General features: G+C 41.1%; 1 protein-coding gene across 1 annotated transcript; it reads left to right on the top strand.

Moving 5' to 3' along the window:
• The first annotated feature begins 799 nt into the window (after positions 1-799).
• Positions 800-19,108, top strand: BCL7A (BAF chromatin remodeling complex subunit BCL7A). The gene is made up of 6 exons (XM_075718871.1): positions 800-891; positions 8,870-8,951; positions 12,436-12,532; positions 14,471-14,638; positions 17,610-17,731; positions 18,725-19,108. Exons 1-6 carry the CDS (start codon positions 800-802, stop codon positions 18,794-18,796), a joined length of 633 nt encoding a protein of 210 aa, XP_075574986.1. The 3' UTR covers positions 18,797-19,108.
• The last annotated feature ends 881 nt before the right edge of the window (positions 19,109-19,989 follow it).

Here is a 19,989-nt window from a genome sequence, read left to right as displayed (position 1 = left end):
CCGGCTGCCCGGGAGCGGGGCTCCGCTCCGGCACCGCTGCGCCGAGCTGAGGGCTCCGGCGGGGTCGGCTGTCGCTGCCGGAGCCCCCGGAGCGGCTCGGCGCCACACAACGCCGCGGGGCCGGGGAGCCGCGCTCCCTGCCCGCGGGCTCGCACGGCCCTGGCAGTGCCGAGGGGGGCAAGGGGGAGCCGCGGGGCCGGCCGCCGCCTCCAAGCTCTTCCCCCGTACGGGCAGCCGGGAGGCCCCGCCGGCCTCCCCCCCGGCAGCTCCCGCGGCGGCGGCAGCTCCCCGCCGGTTTGTCCCCCGCGGTTCCAGGCGGCTGAGGGGGCGCGGCGGCCAGGGGCAGCCCCGGAGCCAGGCGTGTCCCGCCCCCCCCCCGGCCCCTTCCTCAGCCCCTCTTCCCGCCGCCCCGGCTCTACCCCTCGACGCCGACGACGGCACCCAGCCCGCCATCCCCTCACGGCGCCCGCCATCCCCTCACGGCGCCCGCCATCCCCTCACGGCGCCCGTCCCGCGCGCCGGCCCCTCCCCCGCTCCCCCCCCGCCCCGGCCCCGCGCGCGCGCGGGCTGCCGGCGGCGGCGCGGGGCGCGTGCGCAGTGCGCGGGCCCCGGCGGGCGGGCGGAGCCGAGCCGCGCCGAGCCCAGCCGAGCCGCGCCGCGCCGAGCGGAGGGAGCATTGTGCGGGCGGGCGGACGGACGGACGGACGGAGGGACGCACGCACGCACGCCGCGAGCAGCGCCGAGCGCCGCATTCCCCGCTGAGGCCGCCGCCGCCGCCCCCCCCCGCCGCCCCAGCAGCATGTCGGGCCGGTCGGTGCGGGCCGAGACCCGGAGCCGGGCGAAGGATGATATCAAACGGGTGATGGCGGCCATCGAGAAAGTGCGCAAATGGTGAGCGGGCCGCGCCGCGCCGGGACCCCGCGCCCACCGCCGCCCCCCCTCGTCCCCCCCCCCCCCGCCGTCCCCCCGACCCCCGCGCCGTCCCCTCACGGGGCCGGAGCCCGCCGGGCGGCCGCGGGGGGCGGGGAGCCGGCGGCACCCAGAAGCCATTTCGCTCCTGCGAGTCACATGAAGGCGGCGGCGGCGGCGTGTGAGGGCGAGAGGCGGCTCCATTGTGCGGCCGAGCCCCCTCCCCGCCGGCCCCCGCTGTCCCCGGCCCGCCGCACCGCGGGTCCCGGGCCGGGCCGGGCGGCGACGGGGGCGGGCGGGGGGTCGGGCCCGGCTCCCCCCGCCGCCGGCCCCTACAAAGGGCCCCGAGGAGCGGGCCCGGGGGAGCCGCGCCGCCGGGTCCGTGTGGAGCTGGAGCTCAAAGAAGTATATTAAAAAAAAGCATTAAAAATACCCCGGTAGAGCGCCCAAGAGTTTATTTCCTACGATTCCACATGTACTTACTTATTTTGCCTTTCAAGTTCCCGAGGTTTGCACGTAAGCGCAGCAAACCCGAGCGGGATCGTCTCCCGCAAACGCTCCGGCGCTTGTAAATCCCGAGCGGAGCAGGAGAGAGCGCGTAATTGCCGCTGGAATTTGTTTTAAATTATATAATTAAAGGTTGTACCCCTAGTGAAATAATTCCCTTTTGTTAGGCCTTAAACGTGTTTTGGCATTCTCCCGCTTTTGTCTTTTTCTGCTTTTGTTAGGAAAAATCAACATGAGGTGTTTAAACAATACGGTAGAACAGGCACTGCAATGTTCTGCACAGTCGGTCCAGGGTTTTTGGAGGGGATAAAGAGCAGTGCCAGTGTGACTCGAGAGGGAATCTCTTTCTTCCAGCAAGTTAACTAACTGTTCAGTAGTCTTTGTGCACGTATCTTAAAATACTTTCTTGAAACATTTGAAATCCACGGGGAAATCCCTTGGGTTAGTATTACTCTGCATAACTCGGCTTTTTTCGAACCTGGTAAAGTAAGGGGGCACTTTTATTGCAATCCCCAGCTAACGCTTTGCTTTCGTGAAAAGTGGAATACAGAATTAAACGTGTGTTATTTGGGTGAAACGGATTGTTGCGTTTTAAATGGCCTTGAGCAGATGAATGGGCCCGTTGGCTTGAGCCGGACAAAGAATCGGGACGTGTGTCCAATAACGCAGGGCACGAGATGGGGATTTCAAAGAATCCAGCCATTGTGTGGGGAGCCGGAGCAGCCCGAGCACCGCAGTTCGGTTGGTTTCAGGAACTCTCTTCTACTCGGGTGGTGTTTTTAAGTGCTGTTTGCTGACTGATGGGCCAGCTTTGAAGGGTCAGAACAATGTATAGCGATGTGACAGGACTTTTGTTCAAACAGGAGCATTGCTGGATGCGTGGGACTATTTTGTCTGTAGGTATTTCATTCATGAGCGCAGCATACTTCCTTTGCATCCTAGTTTGTGGATTTCAGAGAGGAGCAGAGGCAGAAGCTTGGCCATTCACACAATGTCTAATTTTTTTTTTTTTTTCCTTGGCAAGGGCTCTCTGCCATCATGTCAGTTGCTATGGCTTCCTCTGTAAAACAGAGATCTTACGGTATAAATAGATTTTGTACGTTTTAACCCGCGTGAGAGACAACTTGCTTTAGAGGGTTCCTGTACAGGATCATGCAATGTTTCTTTCAATTATTGTCAGAAGTATTCATATGGCTTTTTGTGTGTGCATCTCACACGTATTTACAGAAACCATTTTTCTTATTTTTAAAGGAATTGTAATTTGAAGGTTGGTCTCATGATTCCCCCCCCCCCCCCCCCCCCAACTGCAGTCAAGTACAGTGGGAAATGAGCAAGAGAGATTCTGTGTTTTGTGGTCTAAATGTTTTGAGAAGACTTGGCTTGTTAAATTGAACTTTACACGCTAGCAATCCCTGCATCTTCTAGGAGTCACACAGGCAATTTCCAAGCGTGCAGTTTCATTTGCATAATAGGAGCAATTTGTTGCCATCCACAGCTCTTCTGTGGAAATGCAGCCACTGAAGATTAAAATACCTTGAATCCAACATTTCGTAGAACAGAGTTTTCTGAGACTTGTGTGCTCAGAGCGCTGCGTGCCGAGGATGAGTAGAGAGGCGCACCGAGCTGTAAGCTCTTCTGAGCGGACAGTGGCTCTGGTGTGTGCTGCCCGGAGCTTTATCAGTCTGTGAAGGTGTGCTGCAGCCTTGCTGGGCAATATTACCGAGTGCCTGTACTGCCACGTCTATGAACATGCCTATTGGAAAGCAGTTTCCATCAGTGCCGACTTTGTTCCTTAGGAAATATGTGTTCTTTCTTAGACAGTGAGCCCTTTGATGCAGGTACCCTATCTTTATGTGTGTTTGTAGAGTGCCTAGCACTTCTGGTATTGCTGGAACTTAGTAGTAAACAGTGAAGTTGTTACATTTTTATCTTGAGATTAATGTAACTGTATCTCCTTTGTTTAAACCACTCTCATGAATGAGCATCTGTTTTGGAAAACACATAGCACGTGTCTACAGAATACATGGTTGTGTTGTATTTGTGTGGCGAAAATGTTAAATTTCCATGGCTAAGGGGGTAGTTGTACTTTTTTTAACAGTACCTACAATTTTTTCTTTCAGTCTATTTTAAAAAATCCTGTGAGATAAATTTATCTTAATGAATTGTGAAAGGTACAGGACTGGGTTTTGTCTTTAAAGACTGATGGGTTTGTGTAGATTCTAAATGGGCTCTCAAGAAGAGAGAGGCAAAAACTATTGTGCCCTCAACATTAGAAAAATAATGGAAACACTCTTGTTTTATAAAAGTCTGATTTATTAAATGAAAGAAAATGCAGACATTTACTAAAAGACGAGTAATGGGCAGGAGGCGAGCGTAAGTGGTAGGATGTCCTGGGAGGCAGTGAAATAATTTGCATGGGTACATAGCACCGCTGACCTTTTGGACAGCTGCGAACATTTAAGGATGGAGCCTGTGGTGTGGCTGACAGAGATAGGTACCTTGATTTAGAGGATGCACCAGGAATGAGGAAATCTCACTGTGTTGCCTTGCATTGAATTGCAGTATCTTTACAGAAGTCATTTGACCTCTTTCTGACCCATCAAAGCTGTAATCAAGGAATAGCGATAGCACCTTATGAAGAAGAGGTGAACTTGGGACAACTGATGAAAGTACTCACAGAAAGTGCTAAATATTTATCACAGCAGGGAAGTGGCTGTAGAGCCAGACATGGCTTGGGATGTAGCTTAAAACAAAGCATGTTGTGTAAAAATTGAGGAGCAAAGTCACCACGGGCAGTGAGATCGTGTTACCTGGTACCGTTGGTTGGGATTGCTAGCTGTGGCTAGTTAGAGTAGAATTTCTAGACAATGCTGCTGCAGCTTTTTTGTTCGCTGTCTCCATTCAGACTTGCTAAAATATTTTTGTGTGGTATGTAATGCTCTGAGATGGAGCTTCTACAGGTTTTGCTGCTCATGCTTCCTTCTTAAAATAGGCTTTCAGTCTGTAAAGTAGTTATGACATAGAACTTCTTAACATGATGTCTTTGGAAAAGACTGTTTGCTACTACCAGGTTGCCACCCTAGTTTAGTATGGCTACATTGGCTGTGTTTGGTTTCCAGCTAAGATTTGCAGTTCATGTAGTGGCAGTTGAAGTAAAAATACCCGGTGTATGTGCAGGAACTGTAACTGAAGTACTGTAGTGGCCCAAACACACTGTTATCGTGCTTGAGTTACCATACGGTTTTTTCTGGCTCACAATTATTTCTTTTTGAGCCAGGATATGCTCTCTGACTTGAGTGGAAGTTGGATATATGTTAAAGGTAGAGCTTTGTCGTGCATAAGCCGTGTTTCTCTTTATTGTAGGAAAAGGTGCTTGTTGCAATGTGGAACAGAGCAGAACTTGCTTAAAAACGTGCTGGCCTGTGTAGGTTAAAGGGGACTCTCATAATGCACCATATTTAGATAAACTCAGAGAGAAGGTGTCCATTCATGCTACATGGTATTTTATTGTATTTGCAGTGTGGTCAAGAAACACCATGTATATTTGGGGCTACTTCACCTTAGTCACTAGACAAATATCTACATAGCAATAGGCATGCTCTGAAAAGCAAGCCTACGTTTCAAAAAAATCTTTTTTTGTGCATCTTACAGCACTTTTTGTGTGTAATAATGGCATTTTCTTTCCCATTCCCCTTTCTCCTTTGCTTGATCCCACAGGGAGGTCATAATTCTGTGATTTTCACCAAACTCTGTTGCAATGCAAGTGAGTGTGATGTGATAAATTCAGCATTATGACGTCACTTCGTGATCATCAACAGAAGATGGGGTATGTGGGAGCAAATCCTTGTGTAAATACAGATCACTATGATAAATGATAGTCATAGTAAAAAGCCAAACAAGTGTGAAAGCCTTTTCTTGAATGGTAATATATTGGCAGTAAAGGCTTTCTGTTTCTGTGCCATCAAATGTTTCTAGCACTCATTGCTGCTGCAGAAGCTGCCTTGACACTTTATGTATAAGCGTAATATACACTGTTGTGTTTGCTTACCGGTATATTACTTTTATACATGGAATTTGATAGTCGTCTTTGGAACTTGAGCGTTAATATACAAAATATAAATACATTTAAGAGTCTTGGGCTATTTAGAATGGGGAATTGAGTATATAATTATGTAAGTTCTGGGATATTAGTATGCCTCAGGCATGAGCACTAAAGAAGTGTTGATACTAATGCTTACCCCATGTATCCTTGGCTGTCCTTTAAATGCTGTGCAGATACGGTTCAGAATTTAAAAATGCTTTAATGCGATTTCAGATAAATGTAAGGGTTTGTTTCTGTTGCATTGATTACTTTCTGAATTTACTATAACTAAAATATTTAAGATACTTTTCAGTGTGGAAGATTAAAAGAAAAAAATATTATTGTATATCTTTTAAGTTTTGCCATTTTCCAGTGTTGTTACTCCTGAGTCATTCATGGAGGAACAGGAGAGGTTTAAAACCAGAAAAATAATTTTTTTTGTAAAGCTATGGAGTTTGTCAGCTAGACATGGGCAAATAAAGTTGATAATTGCCACATTTTTAGCCTGATTAACTCTCAGGTTGATAGTGTTCCATCAACCACCTTTTCCAGTCCACCAGTCAATATAGATTTCAACCTATATAGTATAACAGGGGACAGTGCCATAAAAAATATTGCCCAGTGATCGCTTAACAAAGGTGGAATAGAGTTAAGGGGGTGGAATTCTGGTCAGGGTCTCGGGATGAGTGGGTTCAACAGCAGATCCATTTTACAGACAGAAAAACAGGTGGACAAACTACTTAAGGTTTCACAATAGAATGGGCACAAGCGTTCATTAATTCCTCGTTCCTACCCTGGCATTTGGTCAGTGAGAATATTTTGCAGTTTGTGCAGCATCTAGCAAACTTACTGTTAATGGGCAGCATCAGTAAATTGCCAATTCTAACTAAATGAAAAGGAAAGTCCCTGATCAGCAGGTTGAGATGGTGTCTGCACAAAAGATAAAAAGTGAATGTTCAGAGTAGAACTGGTTTGGGGGGTTTGCTTTTTTTTTTTTTTTTTGTTTGGTTGGTTTGTTTTTTTGTTTTTGTTTTGAAATGGAAAGGCAGTAAGTATTAAAGATATTATTCAAAGCTTTATTTGCAATAAACATCTTAAATCCTGAAGTTATTTTACCCTGTTGATCTTAAATGTCTGAAAGTCATTATGTTTCTTTGTTAACAAATTTCTGTTTGTGCTGCCAATGATTATATTAAGTTTTAGGGGAGGTTGTCTTCTTTTTTCTTAATAATACTTTTATGGTCTTAAACCTTCACTACTGTAAATGCTTACACATGTAAAATATTTGAATAATAGCAGTGTGATGTTGGGTTTTCTTTGTAGCCGTAAGTGTTTGCAGGACTGGGATGTTGGTGCACTTCCATCACAAAATATCTATTCCCATTGTTGTCTGAATTACTGTGTATTGAATTCAGTAAAAAAATCCCTATAGCTGAGGGTTATCAAAACTTAAAGTGGTACTTAAGAAGCTCAAAAGAATTAAAATGTCAGGGCTAACTTTAATACTAGAAGGAAAAAGTTACTAATATAGGTTTCCTCCTGTGTTCTACAGTCTGTCCAGTGAAGATGCTGTGTGAGGCTGCTTTGAGATGCTAACAGGTATCTTGAACTTTTGGTTTTCCAGTGCAGCATCTCTAAGTAATATTTTGCTGTAGGAAAAGACTAAAATCTTGATTTTTTTTAAAGCATTTCTTCACCTCTCCCCACACCCAAAACAAAACCCCAGCTGGTTTTATTTCCATAATTTCAAAGGTTTTCCTAAGTAGAAATAAGTTTAGTTTGTCTTGTATCCTTAAAAAATAAATTATATCATGATCATCTCTTCACAATTAAGTATGCTCTCATTATTGACATGCCCTCATCTCCACTGTCATTTTTATCACATCTAGCAGTAGAGCTCCAAATTAGCGTAAAATTGGGTTTTGACATACTTTAGCCATCTAGTGTACCCAAGTGGATGTATCTAAACACATTGAGGAAAAACTGTGATCCAGGAACAGCTGTGGGAAAGAAATGAATCTGAAGTAGTTTTGGTTTTTAATTAAAATATCCTTGTGGACATATCCAAAACTTATCAAATTGCCATATATAGCTTTTTTTTTTTTTTTTTAAACAGGAAAGTGTCTCCTCTAAAGGGAAAACAAATAAGATTGGCTTTAGTAGCTAAAACAAATAGTCAGGAGGATGTTTGTGGCATTTGTACAATGTGGCTGCTTTTGATTCTGGAAGCCCTTTCTAAAAATGGAGCTATCGTATACATATTTGGAGTCACATCCAGCTTCTCCTATCCTGCAAAGAACATTCTTAAAAATTTTTTTTAAATCTATAACTGGATCCCAAATCTATTATTTAAATGTGTTTTTAAAAAAGAAAAATGCTTGAGATCTCATGCCAAATTAATTTCAGATGTTCCTGAATATTTAATGGAATTGGTCTTTGTTGTTAACTTTTAATCGATCCATTTGCAGAGCTATATTACAAACCCAGGAACCAGCAGTGGTAATCTGTGACCTGAAAACTGATCACAGAAATGTGATGAAATTTCTCTGGCATTGTGGACCTTCCTTTAATACTCTGATGTAAAGAGCTCAAGGAATTCATCCCTTAACTAAGTGCTCGGCATCTTTTCCATCTCTGCACTCTGTGCCTGCGTGACCCCCTAATGTAGTGACGCCCTCCAGCCAGATTTCCTTCACAATTTGTCAATGTCACGACTTCATGGCTGGCTGGCAGGGGTCTGCACAGAGTGCTGTAGGTTACGCTTTTTCCCTCTCTGATAGCCTCCTCAGCCTTTGCTGTCCAAGAGAGCTAGGCTCTCCAGAGTCTGAATTCTGCATCATGGCACATATTTCTACCAATAAGGCTGTTGGTTCTAAGGCTAGAATTTCAGAGCTGTCTTGACAGGAGTGTTGAGTGAATGTTAAATTGCTAGCAGCAAATTTCTACCCAAAAATAAACCTTGGATGGTCAAAATGCATTTAGATTTCTAATACCATTAAACAGCTTCATGACAATCAAACCACACTGGTCTGTCTAAAACCTCTTCTGCTCTCTAGAAACTTAAGTGAAAATCATAGGCATTAAATGTGCATTTTCAATAGCTGTTCTTCTTAACTGTATCTTTAATCCAGATCTTATTACTGCTACTGCAGTTACTCACCTAGTCAAGTAACAGCCCTGAGAAATCTGGAGGTTAGCAGTGCTCTAACAAGTTTGTGAAATGCAAAGAACAATTTGCACAAGGCAGTACTAAAGACGATGTAATAGAGATCATCCTACTTAATAGCCTATTTAAATCCTTGACAACTTACAATAGTAGATCACTTTCTTTTGAATCCGAAGTTTAACTTCTCCTGCATTGTAATTTTATAGGGAGAAGAAGTGGGTGACAGTTGGCGACACATCCTTAAGGATTTACAAATGGGTACCAGTAACAGAGCCTAAAGTCGATGATGTAAGTATCCTGCAGATGTCTTGCTTTTTTCAAGATGTAGACACTCGTGTTTAGGGAAAGCTGAAAGAAATATGCTCGCTATTCTCTGAGCCTTTAAGCTAAGACTGGTATGGGTCTTGCAAACATTTGAATAGAAGAGCTCTAGGCAAATGCTGATGTCTACAGAAAGTGATGTTGATGGTTCAGTGGGTGGCAGTCTTCCTGGAGTCAACTTGGATCAATTCTCAGATAACTGTTAAACATTTGGCTTGAAACTGATTTTTGAAACCTTTCTCTAACATAATAACTGGGAGGTGGGGAGGGAAAGCTAAGACATTGATTACCTTTCCCCTCTTTCTGCCTGATGCTTTAAAGTAGCTGGTTTGGAACTGTGGAGAGGATGTATTCTATCTGTGCATCACTGCTCTTTTGCTCAAAAATAGGTGCAAAACACTGAAGTAAGGGTGGGAAAATCCTGTGGAACTGAGATTGCTTGTATTAAGATGTCCAGCCCAAGCAATACATGCTTCTATTGTAATGTGTGTTTTCTCTTGATAAATGTTTTGTGTATGCATCACGTTTACTTAATTTCTTAGTGTGCACTGTTCATGTGCCATCATACAATCATGTGGCATAAAAATAAGTGTAAAAAGCAAAGTTGATAGGGCTTATAAATTGTTTTTCAAAATGAGCATTGCTCTCATTTTATAAATTGAAATATTGTTATAGAGAGAAAACTAATCCGTGGTACCACAGTAAATTAATGATACAGCAGAATATATATCCTAAGTTGGTACTCCTTCCTTGGGCTGTCATGTGCTTTTACTTCATTTGAAATATGACTTAAGGCCTGTCTGGAAGAAAACTGCTATGTTAATAAATGTGTAAAATGATGTTTTTTCAGACAAGACAGTGTCATGATCTTGTCTTACTCAAAGTCCGAATTCAAGACCTATTTTTGATTAGCGTTGTTTTAACTGAGTTTGCTTCTTTCTGTACCTTTGGTTGTACCACAGATTTCTGTGACTCAGAGTTGTGGTAAGCCTCTTGTATTCTTCCAGTGCTTGAGCAGCATCTCTGTGAAGTAACCCCTTGTGAATTGGGAAACCTTTCTTTGTTTCTTTACAGAAACTTGTTCGTTCTTTCTAGTTGTCAAATGTTTGGTCTTGATTTTATTATTTATAATACATAGGGGGGGGAAGCTGTGCTATCTGTGTGAGGGGGGGAGAGAGCATGCATATGAGAGAGATATTTAGGATATTTAGGTTCACGGCTTCTGAAAATTGTTTTCCTGCAGTTAAGGTATGCCTGCATGATGGGTACCATGGAACTTTGAAATAGAGTTTCTAGTGAGTTTCAGGATGAATTTTCAAGGTGACTGGTACCTGAAGTCAGACTCTTTGTTAAGAAAAATGAGTTTATATAATGGTCTCTATGTGCAGAGTTGAATTGTTTGTTTTTTTTTTTTGAGCCATCATCTTTAGGTTTAGGCTCCAGATTTGCTGAAATTGGGACACTTGTTCAAGACCAGTTACTTTAGTGTCCTACAGTCACATTCTGTTCATTACAAGTAGAGGCTGTTGCGCAGCTGCAGTTGTTGCAAGCTTGATGTCGTAAGGTTTCTGTCTTTTTGCTCTGGAAGGTCTCACAATTAAAACAAGTGCATATATTTAAAAAATAAATATCAGGTAGGGGTCATCTTGGCTATTTAATTTTGTTGTGGACATCCTTTTATATCCGATTTCATCCACCTGTGAAGGAGCAGACGGTATACTTGCTTTTTACTAGAATAGGAGAATGGGATCTTTTTTACTGCTCCATGTTTCAAATGGAAGTTGTCTTTGATTTTAGTGAACACAGATTAGATTACTCCCCGCCCCCCCCCCCCCCCCCCCCCCATGTTGTTCCTAAGATGCTTTGACATTTCTTTGAACTAGAATTAGCTAGGCTCTTTCCTCCTACTGGTTTTGGAAGGCTGTAGAACCTCACCACTTTGGTTAAACCTTTTTGAAAAAAAACCCAACTTTTAAGCTTAAATCGCTCACAGTCATTTTTCAATATTTCTCTTGTGGCAAAAGTGTCCTTTTTACCTTTTAAAAAAAACAAAAAAAAACAAACAAAAAAACCCAAACCTGAGAGAGATTATGTCCCCTCTGAACTTTCATTTGGCAAAGGTAAAGGAGTCCATGTGCTTTCACCTCTGTTTCATATATTAGGGAATAAAATCTGGCTTCTCTGAAGTAAAAGTACGATTTAAAAATAAGCCTAATAATCTATTTAAAATAGAGGGGAAAGTCCTTCTGGATATCACTTGTTGAATTTCTTCTGCAGTCTTAGACGATATTTGATTGTGGTTTTAGTTCCTTCCCTCGTTGGAGGACACTGTCTTATCCAAATGGATGGGTTGCCGAGCATTCTTCCTAGAGTCAGGCTTTTAATTGTCTTCTCAGTAGGCACGCAGGATCCTCCAAAAGCAGTGCAGCTGGCTCTTTCTCCTATGAGACTGATTACGTCACCTCTTAATTGAAAATGCTGCATCCCTTAGCAGGCGCAGATTTTCCACGTGATGGATGCCACTGTCTCTTTGTTTTAATGCTTGCAGTCCATAGCGTTGTTCGGTCATGAGCCTGTTGTGACCTATTCTTCATGTAGGACTGTCTTCCTTATTGCTCTTCGTTTTAGACCAACCTGATTTTTCTTAATCCATCTTTAGTTTTAATGAAGAAACAGCATTAGTTGTAGAGGAGGAGGAGGTGTCTGCAGTGTTGGTCATTGAGAAAGAGGTAAAAAGCTGTCTCTCTAGCGTGAAAATTCTAGATCTGTTATTCCTGTTGTGCAGGCATGCATGTTGTCTAGGTGTATTCTACAAGCTTTCTGATACGAAAGGGAGAATGTATTGAGTTTTGTAGCAGTGTGTTGATATGCATAAACCATACAGCGAGCAGAGTTATGAGCTCAGAAATCGGGTGGTTTCATGAATCTTAGCCCTGCCTCTGATCAGTGATGGTTCTTCCCTTTTCCTGGTATAGCAGAGATTCTTTTGACCTTGCTTTTGTCGCTTTTTGGATTGAGTACAAAGTTGGCAGCCAGCACCTCCCAAGTTCTCTGACTCAGTTTCAGCAAGCCATTCAATCATTGTGCCTCAGATTCCCTGTTCGTAGAGTGAGGGGTATTATTGAGAATTTTTGGACTTTTTACAGAAATTGTGCAGTTGCTTGAAGATGGAAAACATGTTTAAGTGCTGACCTTTACTAGAATTTCTGGATAAAAACCTTTATATCCTAGTGTTTTGTGTCATGAAGAATACAACTAGAAAAACAGCCCTGCAGTTACTGGGACTAATGCATTATTGATAATGTCAGTTATTATTACATTTGCTTTATTTCTCACTTGAAATTAAGACAGATGCTTAGAGAAGTAATGAGTGGGAAGGGGTTTATATTGCAACACGGATTTCTCTTCATGGTGATAGTCTCATTTGTTTGTGGTACCTTTTGTTTTTCAGAAAAATAAGAATAAGAAAAAAGGCAAAGATGAAAAATGTGGCTCTGAAGTGACCACTCCAGAGAACAGCTCCTCTCCTGGGATGATGGACATGCATGGTGAGTGGGAGAAGGTCAGCCCCAATTACCCTATTACACTGCTATGAAAGTATAACCTAACAGTGTCAAATTCTCTGTTGCTCAGATGTAGGGACAACACGATTGAGTCAAAGTGAAAACAGCATCAGATACTCATTTGGTACCTTGGACTTCTGTGGATGTACTAACAGTTGTTTAAATGCCATCTTTATTTGGGCTGTGTGTGGAGAAAAAGAAATTGTTAGTGGAGCTAAATATGAAAATAACAATAGAAATACCTAGCATTCAAAATACTACACTCAGGTGAAGTAGTAACTCTGTCGAGTTTGCTGCTTGAAGAACCAAGAGACCCCCAAAGCCTCAGTGGCACCTACTGTAATTTGTGCAGGTTTTGTACTTTTTAACTCTATAGGTGAGCCAGGTCAAAAGAATTTGGTAAGAGCCAAGAAAGCAAGCTCTGGTTCTGTGGTGTCTTCCTTCTGCTTCAGCCTGATGAAATTAACTGGTTAGGAAAAAAATTTTTTCATTGCCAGTCAGGCAGTATTAGGTAAATTTTTTTAATTTTAATTTTGTTTTTAAAGTGTGAACTGTTGAGTGTTAACCTGGTATTTATTACAGAGGAACTTGCACAGCTCAGCTGTGTTTCAATTTTTTACCTTCTTCTGTGTTTGGGTAACAATTATGGCTGAGAATGCAGCACTATTTTAGAAGAGGGCATCGCTTTTTAGTGGGTTGCAAATTTTTCATTTCAGTTTTATTTGCATTTGTATTGCCTCCTGGTTGTTTTTTGCAGTGTTCACAGTGTGTATGGTCTTGCAATTAAAGAATGGAGCAGGATTTTCACAGATCTGGATTAATTTTTCTTCTGTTTCAAACAGCTTTTGCCTTGGTCAGATCATTTAATTTTCTTAAGTCTTTTTTCTCCCATCCATGAGGTGAATACACTACTTACTTTTTATCATATATCACTTGTGTTTTTAAGCCGTACTGTACAATTTCATGATAAACTTAATCTGATCTGACTTCAAGCTGCTCTGAAAAGAGATGGTCCCATCACCAGCTATGTGTTTCTGAAGTCCTTTGGATGTAATGATTGTACAGGTGCAGAAGGAGGTGGATTGACTTGCACGCTAGTAATTTAACTAATAATGTTTTGCTGGTCTAGTTTTCCTTAGGGAGTGAGAGCTTCCCTCTTGGCTGGCTTAAAGATTACAGGAAGTTGCACCCCACTGCTATCCATAAAGTATTAGCTGAGATACTTAAACCACTGTCACTGGTTTTCACAGGAAGAGGGTACAGGCAGAATATTTCCTGTTAACTACAGAGACACCATCTGTGCTGCAGAAAGTTACTGTGATCCAAGTTTTTGGAGGCTAGAGAATATTCTAGACAATTATCACTTAGAAAAATATTGATATTGGGACTGGATGTTACATTTTACCTTGATGTTTTGGGGGTTTTTTAACCTTCAGGACACACTTCAAAAACTACCTGCTCATCTGAATGTTGTAGTGATGGGTGTTTGTAAATCTGCAGCATGAACACTTAATTAGCCCTGTGCTGTATGAACTATAAAATGAGACTGTCACTTCAGTTGATCCCTTTTACTCATATTACAAAAGTCTGAGTTCTTTTGGAAGAGATCAGAGTAAAACACTCTTGGCTTTATTGTATAATATTAGAGCACCTTTTTTACAGTTTTCTGACTTCTAGTAGCTGCTAGAAAACTCCTGTATTACAGCTAGGCTGCAATAGCAAAAATTGTGGTGGTGTGGAAAAAAATTAGAGGTAGTGTTAGTCTAAATAGTCATCATAGAAAATGCTTGGACTTGATCCCAAACAGGCTAGACTATATCATGTGTTATCAGGGAATAATAACAGGAAAAATATGGAAGAATTAAGGTGTGCTTTTTATCTTGTCAAGTTAGACTTTCTTGTTTTTAACTCTTTTGTTAACAGATGACAATAGCAACCAGAGTTCAATAGCTGATGCTTCTCCAATAAAACAAGAAAACAGCAGTAATTCAAGTCCAGCACCAGAACAGAACTTGGCAACACAAGCAGACGGCACTGAAGTAAAGTCTGACGAAACTCAGACAGAAGCAAAGGAGCAGCCTGGTTCAGAAGGTAAGCTGAAAAGACCATCTTCAAAGCCAGTCGTTTATTTGCTTATCCATTTTAAGAACTGTATAATAACAATTTGAAAGAAATGGTTTCTAAATTATGTGAAAATGGGCCATAATCTCTCTGGCCTACGGGTGATCCTTCCATACAACTGGAAAGGTCAGATTGACATTCAGGGTCTTTTCAGAGAGGAAACAAACAAAATACTTGGTTTATTGTTGTCATAATCTCAGTCTTGAAAGAAGAAATCATTCAGAGTAACCTTTAAAATGACTGCTACCACGTAATCACACAAATCCTGGAAACTGTTATTTTTGTAGATCCGTGAATGTTCGTTATCTAGTGTGAAAGTAAAATAGAGGTGAGATACTTAGAAATTACTTTTTAAATTGTGTAAACTTTAATGTAAGCTTTTTTTTCTTAACCCTGCTAGCTGTTTATTCAAAAGTTAGCTCTGAATTCTGTCCTAATTTTCTAAAAGTGTTACAATATTGTACTGCAGTTGTACACAGATTAAAAATACATGTGGGTTAAGAGATTGTTCTGAACCTCACACTTTAAATGGTATTTTGGGTAATTGAAACATGCTCTGTATTTATATTCTTGGGAAGATAACTTTCTTCATCCTATTATAAAAGATGTCCTTAACACCATTCTACTCATTTGGTTGCAGAATTCTTCCCATAGCAAAGCAATTAAATTATGCCCTCTTGATTTAGTTCTTAGCTCAGTAGATCCACTAACCAATTTAAATTTAGAGCTTTTATCTTGGTAATACCAGAATGGCTAAGTATGTTAAATGTTGTCATTGTTAATTGGGGTTAAAATTTGACAACTGAATCGTCACCAAATTGAAGTACATCAGAACGCCATATACTTCAAAGAAAATCTCAACTAGCATATTTGGTCATGGTAAATGGTAAGGATTTATTTCTAGGTCTAATATTGTCTGAAGCTGCTTGTGTGAAGTTGTTACATAGCATACATGCTCCCCTGACTAAATTTAGGTTCAGACAAAATCATACCAAGTTCTCTGGATTAGTTCCAGAGCTAGTTACTGTAAAATGAAAGGGAGAAGTAATGGCAAAAAATACCCATTATTAATGTGTGTTTTTCTATTGGTTATATGCTGTGTTTAAAAATGTATTCAATAATTATTCATCTACCAAAGTGTTATGATCAATCAAACCCCTAGAATTCTGACATTATTCAGCTGGATAGGGTTAATGACCTTGTATGTCTATGTCATGTTACTACACTGAAGTCAGGGAGGTTCCTTAAAGCTAGGGGACAGTTTAGGTGGTCAGAAACGCCTAATGTGGACTTCTCAAAGAAAACAGGTGCATTCAAAACATTTTGCGGTGTAAACAAGTCATTGCAGGCATTGGAATAGCTTGGGGCTTGGCAGTTTAAAATACGGATCGCCTTGCCCAAAGGCCAGCAGCAGCGTGCGTGGTAGCTGTCCGTAGCAACTGGAAGAGAACACAGCAGCTATGAGCTGTCCGCTGTGGAAGCTGCTCTTAAGTGTATTTTTTGTCATGTGGAGATGCGCACATCACAGAGTGCTCCTCAGCTCAAGTTGCAATCTATGCTCAGACATACACAACAGATACTGAAATTGAAATTCCTTCTGACCCTCAGGACTTGTTTCTTTATCGGTATGAACATGCTTTTCTGGTGAGACATGGAAAGGAAGATGATTCTGTCTGAGTTTGCTGAATATGATCTTTAAGACTGCTCATCATAGGCGTCACTTTATGTCAAATCAGTCAAAGAAACTTTCAGAAACAGTTGTGATGCTTTTTATACAGTACACCACAAAAATACCCATTACTCACTGGTTATGTCATCTTCATTAACCAAAGCTGTCCAAAAAAATTTTTGATCTTGCCATTTCTCTTCATCTAGAATGAATGTATATGTTTCTTGGGTCAGGGACCTGTAGAGAGATCACTTCATAAAACTTGACTCTGTGCATACTTCTGAGAATTCATTCAAGTAAAAAAAGGATTTTTAAATGAGGTGAAGGAAGGAATGGGTTCCAGTCCTTACACTGTTCTTGATGTGGATACTGAAAGAAATACAACAGACCTTTTACAATCAAAGGGGTATGGTTTTGGGTGATTGGTTTTGTGGTTTTTTTTTGTTGTTGTTGTTGAGTCTCTGCTTCTGGACATACTGTGTGAAACTTCAGAGATTGTTAACCTATAAAGACATTTTAAATGTCCCTGTCCCCTCTTCGAGTGAATGGGTGCTTTAACCCTGAGTCCTCTCTAAGTCTTGCTTTGAGAGAGAGAGAAGGGTTTAAAAAAAAGAAAACAAAACAAGAACGAACATGAAAATTGGAAGCAGGTAAGAGCAGTAACAAGCTGGAAGACTTCACCATAAATATGCACCAGAATTAAAAATTCTACGACCTTAATGGTTAAGCTAGGAGCTAGCTGAATTTCTAAATTTTATCTTAAAAGTCGTATCAAGCAAAAAAGTTGATTTTAAGTATATGGCTGAATTTTGATTCAGGTAACTTTGTTCTCTCTCCTTAGCTACACAGTTTTAGATCCATTAGTTATCACAATTCAGCCCTTTTTGAAGCTGCCTTTTACTTCGGGTTTGAAGCAAGTTTTCTTGCGGGCAGTCCCTTTGCAAAGTTTATGTTGAAGCTTGTTCCCTAATAGCGTTGACATCGTCCTGTGTTACAGGGTGTGCAGGAGCTTAGCTCCCTCTAGGGACTGATTTCAGCAATTGTATACTGTGGGCAGCGTGAAGGCGAAGGTCTTCTGGCAGCAGCCAGTGGTTGTGGTCCTGGAGTTTGAGCTTAATTCATTATATTCATACAGTCGTTATGTATGTTATCATGGATGGTTACACGGGGGTGAAATTTATGTGTTTGGGATGTTGCTAATGAGAAGACATCCTAAAAGCTCCTGCTGAATGCTTTCATTTGTTTGTTTAAAATTATTTCTTGAAATTTCAGATACCTCTGATGAACAGAATTCACAGTCTTCAATGGAAAATTCCATGAATAGTTCAGAGAAAGCAGAAATTCAGTCTTCTGGAGAAAATGATATAATTACGGAGGCATCTAAAAACTCTCAGGTAACTTTAAGCACAAAAGCCCAATTACTTGGAATTTGGTAAAGAGTATTTTTACCAAAAAGCAAATGTAAGGAGGCTAATTATGTATTTAGACTCATTTCCAAAGGTGAGGACAGTGAAGCAGCTGTAGAGTTTTACATGTGAATGAGTCTGGTTTTGTGGTTAACTTGATTAACTTTCTTGCATTTCACATAATTTGAACAGTAAGACTAGATTGATCTGATTTACTTTTCAGTTTCCTAAACCAGTCTGTGTTAGTTTTGTAAGGGAATATTAAAATTTCATGTTAATAAATTGCTTGGACCTGACCTACTGGACAGGCCCCTTTGAGGACCATTCAGAAGTAAAAGACCTTCTATAAAAGTAAATGCTTATTGCAGTTAGGAAAGTTAATTTTTGTAGATTCAGTGGACAAGATGTTTGGATGTTTACTCACTGGTATACTGAAAAATTCCAGGTGGGTGGAAGAAAGAAATTATCCTTGCAGTTGTCCCCCTCACACCGAGATCCTCAGGCAGAGCACTGCTCAATCCATGGGTGTTCCTTGTGGGTGGTTGGCTTGTTTCAGTGCACACCTTGCGCTTTCCAAACCTTGCGTGTTCTGTCCCGTAGAGATTGCTTTGGCTACAGCAGGAGAAAATTCGTGTGCACTTGGTGTGGGTTGTGCTCGAGTGTGGAGCTGAGGGAAGTCCGGGTATAACCATGCATCAAGGCTGTTGCTTGGAATATTCACTGTGGTTTTTAGCCTGCAACTAGCATTTTGCCCTTTGTCAGTAGACGACAACAAGTGTAAAGATGTTGAGGTAAGATGTAAGTAGAGGAGTGATTTCAGGAAGCAAATGCACTTGGTCACGTCATTCTCATATCCAGGGATGCTTTTTATTTTACAAATGACACACCAGGGAATTTGTTCGTGCTTTTTGTTTGATGTTTATGGCGCCTGAAATTCAGTGCAATGATAACGTGGTTGTTTTTCTTTTCCCCTTCATTAAGGACTCTGAAGGAGTGCCACCTTCTAAAAAGATGAAAGTAGAGGCTTCCCAACAAAATGTTGAAGAGATTTAGACTATAGATTTTTCTGGTCAGTTTTTATGTAAGGTACATCAGTGGGCTTAATTATAGAACAACCTTACTTAAGCATCTTCTCTTGGATGAGGACAGAACTCCTAACTTTTCAAGTTACCAAGCAAAAATCCAAGAAAGCCTAACAAAGGTTTAACTTCTCAGACACTGAAAACTTTTTCCTGTGAAACAAACATTGAGAACTTTTAAGTTACTGTCTCTGAAATGGTTGGAGTAAACAACTCAGGAGGGGTCTACGCACTGTTTCTAAAGTCAAAATTACAATTATGTTGCTGCTGTATTTTTTTTTTTTTCATTTCTCTATTTAACATTGTAAGATATTTAAGGATGGTACAGGTCAGGTATTAGCTTTCATGTGAAGTTCATTGTTCTGGCGTGATGTCTGCTTTTGTTTTGTGCCTTGTGTTCTGAAAACAGTGCTAACTTTTAAAAGTTGGTTTGCAGCTGTCTCCTTTGTAAAGTGGCCTATGTTTGTATAATGCCATGTAGTAAGGCTTTTTCTTTTTTTTTTTTTTCCTTTTTTTTCTTTTTTTGTTTGGGGTTTTTGTTTTGTTTTTAATTTTTAAATCCCTGGTGCTTAACTTTGTAACAAATACAGATCAGGAAGCCATTTTCACTCTTGGAGTCCAAGGAGAAAAAGGAGCTTGATATTTTATTTTAGCAGCTATAGTGGAGATCTCTTATTGAATGCATGGCATTCGCAACTGTAAATTTGGTCTTCTAAATACTTAACTTCATCAGAAGTTAACATGATCTGTTTACCATTTATAGTCCAGATCTGAATATATACTATAACACAGCAGTTAAAATACTTACGTATTAGGTCCAGATCTCTGTACTGGGTACAACTTGCTTTACAGAAAAGTTCCACTATGTACATAAATAGGATCAAAGGGATTGATGCACAGTGAATTTATTTTCAATTGGTCTTTTTTGATATCATGTTTTCACTGAACTGGATTTCATTGTACTGTTTCTTTATAAGATGTTTACTTCTATGTTCCACGTTAATACTGTATTTGGGATTTCTATTTTTCTTTCAGCAAGTCTTGTAAATAAGCCTTGTTTCCGTAGTCCCTACATCATTGTTAGAAATGTTCCTTCTTTCTCAATTATGTTGAAGCGCGCTTATGCTAAACTTGATTGAAAGGCACTAAGTGTGTGCAGCTCCCTTC

Source organism: Pelecanus crispus, chromosome 11 (genome assembly GCF_030463565.1).
Source record: "Pelecanus crispus isolate bPelCri1 chromosome 11, bPelCri1.pri, whole genome shotgun sequence".
Classification (NCBI taxonomy): Eukaryota; Metazoa; Chordata; class Aves; order Pelecaniformes; family Pelecanidae; genus Pelecanus; species Pelecanus crispus.
The sequence above is the reverse complement of the archived record's forward strand: the minus strand, read 5'-3'. Positions and strand labels throughout refer to the sequence as shown.